Source organism: Achroia grisella, unplaced genomic scaffold, assembly GCF_030625045.1.
Source record: "Achroia grisella isolate CSIRO2021 unplaced genomic scaffold, CSIRO_AGI_Agris_v1 utg483, whole genome shotgun sequence".
NCBI lineage: Eukaryota > Metazoa > Arthropoda > Insecta > Lepidoptera > Pyralidae > Achroia > Achroia grisella.
Window position 1 is genome coordinate 2,024,849 of NW_026712886.1, and position 7,386 is coordinate 2,032,234.

The 7,386-nt window shown below is 35.2% G+C and overlaps 1 protein-coding gene across 1 annotated transcript; it reads left to right on the top strand.

The window, feature by feature from the left end:
* Positions 1-2,998: 2,998 nt before the first annotated feature.
* Positions 2,999-5,893, top strand: LOC131845759 (lipase member H-B-like). The gene is made up of 2 exons (XM_059194852.1): positions 2,999-3,152; positions 4,965-5,893. Exons 1-2 carry the CDS (start codon positions 2,999-3,001, stop codon positions 5,891-5,893), a joined length of 1,083 nt encoding a protein of 360 aa, XP_059050835.1.
* The last annotated feature ends 1,493 nt before the right edge of the window (positions 5,894-7,386 follow it).

Consider the following 7,386-nt stretch of genomic DNA (forward strand, 5'->3'; position numbering starts at 1 on the left):
CAATAAAGAGTTTTTCATTCATTCATTCATTCATTACCCCGGACGCTCCTCGGATACCCTCTAAACTAGGACAAACCCGGGGAAACCCGGACAGATGGCAACCCTAGTTATAGATGATGCAGGTGAAGGTTGACCGTCCGCGGTCAACACAGGGCCGAAGGTCGTCGGAGATGGTACAATGTTACGGCACTCTCTGTCTATGGTGTTATAGAAATTTTATTCAAATATGTAAATCCTATTTCATTATGACATACTACATTATATCAATTAATAATTACTGAGTGTAATGTATATATATTGTATACTAGCTGTTCCCGTGATTTCGTCCGCGTGGAATTTAACTTTATTTTTCTAAAATAAAAGTAACCTAAGTTACTCCTTATTACATCAGCTACTTGCCAATAAATGTCCCGTCAAAATCGGTCCAGCCATTTCAGAGATTAGCCGGAACAAACAGACAGACAGACAAAAATTGTAAAAAATGTTATTTTTGTATGTACCGTATTTATATTCATATGCATGTAGTAAAAAATGGTTATTTCAATATTACAAACAGACACTCCAATTTTATTTATATGTATAGATTATCTACGGGGACGGAACTAGCGACGAAGTATTAGATGAAAAGGATATAACACCAGTCACACAATATATACATATTGTTTGTGTATAATATGCGTAATTAATTAATCATATAATAAATCGTATTATCATGACCAGGGGAATATAGTCTGTTTATTTAGTAATTAGTAAGGTTTCACATCTAAACGACCGGAGAAATTTGTATAAAATTTTCGATGAATATATTGCTCAAGATAGAATCTAAAGAAAGCTGAGAAAAATATTTCCCAAAATAGCATCAACATAGATAATAAAAAGGAATAAATAACATACCTATAAAAAATACATTTACTTCCTGTACGTACGGAAACGCACACAGACACACACACACATACAATGCACTTACTTGGTTTCGGCCCGTAAGTATGGTAAAAAATGTATATTGTATAAAAATGTATAGTATGTATGAATTATCCACCACTAAATGTAAAAACAATCTGGAAACACTTAGAAAATGAGACAACAATAGTAATGAGTCCTTTACTCATCATCATCATCATCATCGCAGCCCGGAAGACGTCCACTGCTGGACATAGCCCTCCCCCAAAGATCTCCACGACGATCGGTCCTGCGCCGCTCGCATCCAATGCCTTCCGGCGATCTTGACCAGATCGTCGGTCCACCTTGCTGGAGGCCTTCCCACGCTGCGTCTTCCGGTCCGCGGTCGCCACTCGAGGATTTTATTGCTGAGTATCTACTATTAAAAAAAGTTTAAATCATTACAATATTAGAAGTCCCGGACAATTCTCACAGCGCCATCTAGTCCCAAGATAAGAGCTTGTGTTATAGGTACTAAACAACTAGTATAAAATCATTTTTTTTAATACACAAATATATTAATCACAGGACAAATCACACAGCGCCATCTAGACAGGTTAAGCTAGCTAAAGCTTGTGTTATAGGTACTAAGTAACTAAGATTTTTTTTTGTAAATACATACATATTATACATAGTAAACACCCAGACCGATATAAACAATTATACTCGTGAATACAAATGTTTGTACCGTGCTGGGAATCGAACCCGCGATGGAAGTAAAGCGCTGTGCTAAATTACCAAGGCCGTACTAGTTCCAGATATAAATTACAAACAAACCAATTTACATTTTATAATATTCACATAGGTGTAATAATTAACATATTTATAAACAAGTATATTTATTAAGGAAGCATCCATGCGAAAAAACGTGTTAAAATACTTAAAATAACTTTATATGAATAGTTAAATATTAAATAAGTAAACAGTCATTGTGATAGATCTATTTCTGTACTTCCGTATGCATAAACAAATTAGGCTTTATTTGATACCGGAAGCTGCATAAAAAACATAATTTACTAAGTCAATATAACAACTAAACCTCGTATAATAAATAAAGAGGTTTATTTGATTTTTGTTCTTTTTAACGGCTAAATAAAAAAAAAACTTTAAAAATTTTACAGTTGTAGAAATCAGCATTCTCAGCGAGTTATATCTTAGTAATATTAAAAACGCGAAATTTTGTGAGTATGGATGGATGTTTGTTACTCTTTCACGCAAAAACTACTGAACGGATTTTGATGAAACTTTACTGTAATATAAGATACATCAGATTATAAATGCGAGCACAGCTAGTGGATTATATTTTACTAGTCACCCACCGGCGTCGCACAGGTACATGTATTATACATATAAACCTTCCTCTTGAATCACTCTATCCATTAAAAAAAACTGCTTTAAAATCCGTTGCGTAGTTTTAAAGATCTAAGCATACATAAAATTTTTTTTTTTTTTCGGTACTATTATTAATATTTTCTTTTTTTCTTTTTGTTGATCCTTACAGTTAAAAGTATATCAAATTATATTCTGAACTATTTACATTATTTTTATTATACACACACCGCACAGACAGTCAACAATAATATTGCTCTTTTTATAGTATATTTATTTTAATTATTATTTTCACGTCTCAAATGGGTTGAAGCTGAAAATCAGTGTTTTGTTCCCTGAACAATGTTCCACGCTGAGCTTCGATCTGTTTGTATTGCTACAGATCACACATAATAGCACAATTTTATAAATCTTATATTGTATTATGTATTTTGTATTCCTATGAACATGTTGTGTGTGATTAGTAACAAACAAATAAACGATATATCTATCTATCTATCTACATACGGACGGACAGACAGCGACAGCGACTTTGTTTTATACTATGTAATGATTGTAAAAATTAGAACTTATCTCTTATCTAATTTAAGAATTAGATTCCTACGATTAAGTTCGATCGAAGTCGGGGCGCCGCGGTAGTTATATATTGTGTCGTCGGTCTGTATCAAGGGTAACCAAAATTCTCATTCTTTATATTAGAGGTTATGTAAGCGTGGATGCAGTGTGAGCGATGAGACGCGCGAGAGTGGCTGCCGGTTTGGGTGCTGTGCTGATGCTGCTCGCCTCCGGGGTGAGGGGGGACACCCTCGCGACCCTGGGGGCGGTGCTGCCGCCGTTCATCGCGAACAACTTCGAAGAGCTGGTGAAAGCTGCAGCCGACAGTTGTACGTTCCGTGCAGTGATAGTGGTAACAATGCGATTAGGGCTATAGGGCTGTGAGTGTTTTTTTATTATTAGGGATCCGACCACCTGATGGTAAGTGGCAACTGTACCAATTACGTTTGCATAATGAGAATCGCTAGTTGCCGGTTTTTTTAGAAATTCATTAAATGTTTATGAAGCTAGAAAATAACGTTAAGATAAAAATGCTGAGTGGATTTCATTATTATATCAATTTGTGAGTGATTTATATTATTTTTTTTAATTCCGCCACAATTAGCATGTATGAGAACACAAATATTTGGCGCGGAAACTTAACTACCGTTACGTAATTCTGTAATAGCGATCACAATTCAGATTTTATGTTTTTTTATTTCTATTTTTTTTTTTTTGTTTTAATTAGCATTATCAAATAAATTAATAAATATGAACTGAAAGTTCTTTTTTTAAATTACAAAATTAACCAATAGTTTTTGTATATATATTTCGAGATACAGACTAAATATAAAAATCTCACACAGTGATAAAAATTCTCTTAAATATTAAACTACAAATCGAATTTAATTCAAATAATTATTGTGCAATAGATATAATAATATTTGTATTGTTCAGCATGAGCAAAGCCTAAAATAAACGCGAAAGTTTGAGAATGTTTGTTACTCAAAAAAAATACTGGACGAATTCCAATGTAATTTGGTACACATAAAGATCATATCCTAGATTAACCAAGGACATACAGTTACTAACTGACGTGAAGATATTGTTTTAGAAAAAATATTATCTCATAATGAAAATTAGAGCAAAATGGGAAATATACTCGGGCTGTAGCAAAATGAATCATCAACATTATTTTAGACTAGCTGTACCCGTGACTTCGTCCGCGTGGAATTTAACTTTATTTTTCTAAAATAAAAGTAGTCTAAGTTACTTCTTATTACATCAGCTACCTGCCAAAAAAATCCCGTCAAAATCGGTTCAGAGATTAGCCGGAACAAATATACAGACAGATAGACAAAAATTTAAAAAAATGTGTTGGTGTATGTACCATATTTATATTCATATGCATGTAGTAAAAAACGGTTATTTCAATATTACAAACAGACACTCCAATTTTATTTATATGTATAGATTACTTTAGATTACGTGTACGTATTGTCTATAACTGTTTGCTATAGTCATACGTGCTCATTATATTTTTAACAGTTAAGTGAAAATATTATTGAAACATCTTTAAAATAATCTGAGCACGTAGGTGATACGTGAAACCGACTTCAAACTGAATCTTTCAATTCGATTTGATATATTTCTGTATGTTTGTGTTACGTGATATCGATTCTAGAACGATTTTGATGATTCTTTTGTTTAACAAACTTTTTTTAAAAAGCTGCAGGTGGCAGCATAAGGGTGAGTGCAGATGGCACTCCAAACCCTCAGAAGGTCTTATGGAGCGGCTGCAGGCCAACTCCTGCTTGAGGGATACAAGTTTAGTCTGTGGGCAGCTTTAGGGTGTTCTAACCTCGCATTTATAAAGGTTCAGTGTTATATTGGAGCCTTAATGCCATCATTACATAGTATAAAACAAAGTAGCTGTCGCTGTCTGTCCGTCCCTATTAAATCTTTAAAACTACGCAACGGATTTTGAAGCTGTCTTTTTTTAATAGATAGAGTGATTCAAGATTATATGCATAATACATGTACACCCGGACGAAGCTGGGGCGAGTTGTTAGTATCTAAGATGGAGAATTTGATTGGAGACGTATTTATCAATATTTATTCGTAATCAAACAGCTGTCTGCTATGAATATATTATTTCGCAGGTGATATTCTGCCCTTGGAGCTGCTGTTCTCACGAAGGTACACATCCGAGATGCCATTCCTCGACATGGTGGAGTTCACACGCGGCCGCACCCGAGTTTACAGGATCTCTGCAGCGCACCAACGCCTCCTCGACCATCCACCGCCACCATTGCTCCTCATCTACGTCCCTGGATGGTGGAATACTCCAACAGACGAATCCTCAGATGGTTTAGTGACAGCTCTACTTCGAAAAAACCCCATCGTTTTAGCCGTCGACACAAGACCCATCTTCCGGCGGGGCTACATTGCTTCTGCATCTCGGGTGAAACCATTAGCTCATCTCCTATACAGCTTCATCAGGAATGTCCATCAGCAAGGGTATCCATTGTATTCTATCCACGTTATAGGATTCAGTTTGGGAGCTCACGTCGCCGGGATGACGGGCAAGTTGGTCCAAAAAGGTTTACGAGGAAGCCTGGGGAGGATAATAGCTTTGGATCCAGCTCGACCGTGTTTCATGAGGCCTTCTGAGTACCGGCTGAATAGAAGCGACGCAGACTTCGTTCATGTAGTCCATTCCAGCGCTGGAGTGCTGGGTCTCGAGCATCCAGTGGGAGATGCAGATATTTACGTGAATGGTGTGTCAGTGAAGCAGCCAGAGTGTAGAGACAGGAGTATCTCCCTGGAATGTGATCACGCGCAAGCTTGGCGGCTGTATGCAGCTTCGGTGGTGAACGAGCGATCTCTAATGGGACGGAAGTGTTTCAGCTGGGATCAGCTGATGAGTGGACAGTGTACTGGGAACGAGACGGTAGTGGGGTACTCGTGCAGTGCCAATTCTAGAGGCATGTTTCTCTATAAGTCTAATAATGGCGGTGACATAAGACGGACGGATACTCAACTGCAAGTCTTCAACCCTTTCGATATCTTTTCGTGGTTACGGTTATAACCGGAGTAGTTTGAAATTTAATATTACTTGTCATCCCACTGTTGGACATGGGTGTTTTTCTTTGGTAGGAAGATTTTCAAGTTACCATTCTCATACGTACAAGGTTCGAAGTATATACTTTTGAAATCTTTCTGCTATTTTTACTAGATTAGAGTATTAATACATCCTAGTCGATGTGCTGGTAATGAATAAACAAAGAGGGGTGATAGGTTGTATTCTTACTCTCTTAGTAAGAATACAATATATCACCTCTCTTTGTTTATTATATACATATATATGTATTATAGTTTATGTATGCCATATACTTACAGTTAGTCGTAAAAGGGTTCCATACGTCCCAATAGAAAATTAGAATACTTTTGATTTAGGTAGAATACTTATAAAATTGAACAAAATTTATCAGTCAAAGCAATGTGGACATATAATAAAAAGAGATCTAATTTTATTTTCCATGGTAAATTAACGCGAATTTTATATAAAAAATCTAATTTAATATTTTAATTTTTGAACTATTCCTTCCTTGTATTTCAGCATACCCGTATATATCTGTGTGTTGCCGATAGGCTTGGCATATCAATTATAACTAATACATAAGTTAGTAAACATCCATACATAAAGTTTTGATACATGATACATTATACTAAACTATATTTCTAGGTCTTTTAGAGATATGTGTCAAAGATAAATCCCATTTTTTTTAACACGCGATATATTTTTATTCTGTGTCATTATAAGGTTGTGATTTTGTATCTGTGATATTAGATTACGTGCTAATTTACTTAATTGTAAGTAAACAATAAAAACATGTTTATTATATGTATATACTATTTATTTATTCACACGTCGCGTCATTTTTTAACCTTCATTTCATTTGAATAATATATAACTGAAAGATGATTGATAATCAATCTGGGCGATGTAGTGGGAATCATTAGTTATAAACCTACTCTATCTGAATATGCATATAAAGTTTCTTCAAAATCGATCAAGCCGTTTCGGAGGAGTATAAACACGGAACCTGTTACACGATTTTTATGTATTAGAGAAGTGTATATATAACATACATACATAGGAACACTGCACTAATTTGATTTCGGTCCATAAGTGTGGTAAAAAATCAGTAAAACCTGAGAAAATGCGACGTTAGTGTTAATAATAATAATAATAATGAGATGAGATTTTTTTTAAGTTTAAGAAATAATAATAATCTTTATTTGTCTCAAACAAAAACTAATACAATTGTTGCCCATCATCATCCTCCTCATTATCATCAGGCCACTGCATTTCACTGCTGGACATAGGTCTCTCCCAAGGCACGCCACTGGGCACGGCATCTGTTGTTATATTGTTGTTTATACAATAATAAACTTTAAATGTAATGAAGGAGACAAAACGGTCTATAACTCAGTGGGGGCAGTGAGTCCACCCTCTCTGCTATTCTGTTATAACATTTACCAGTAAAATAATACAATAATCTACGACGACGTTAGCAC

Bases quoted from the DNA above. Each gene is read 5' to 3' on its own strand.
- LOC131845759 (XM_059194852.1), top strand. From the start codon at position 2,999: ATGAGACGCGCGAGAGTGGCTGCCGGTTTGGGTGCTGTGCTGATGCTG. The intron at 3,153-4,964 runs GTACGTTCCGTG...ATTATTTCGCAG, and splicing joins GAAAGCTGCAGCCGACAGTT to GTGATATTCTGCCCTTGGAG.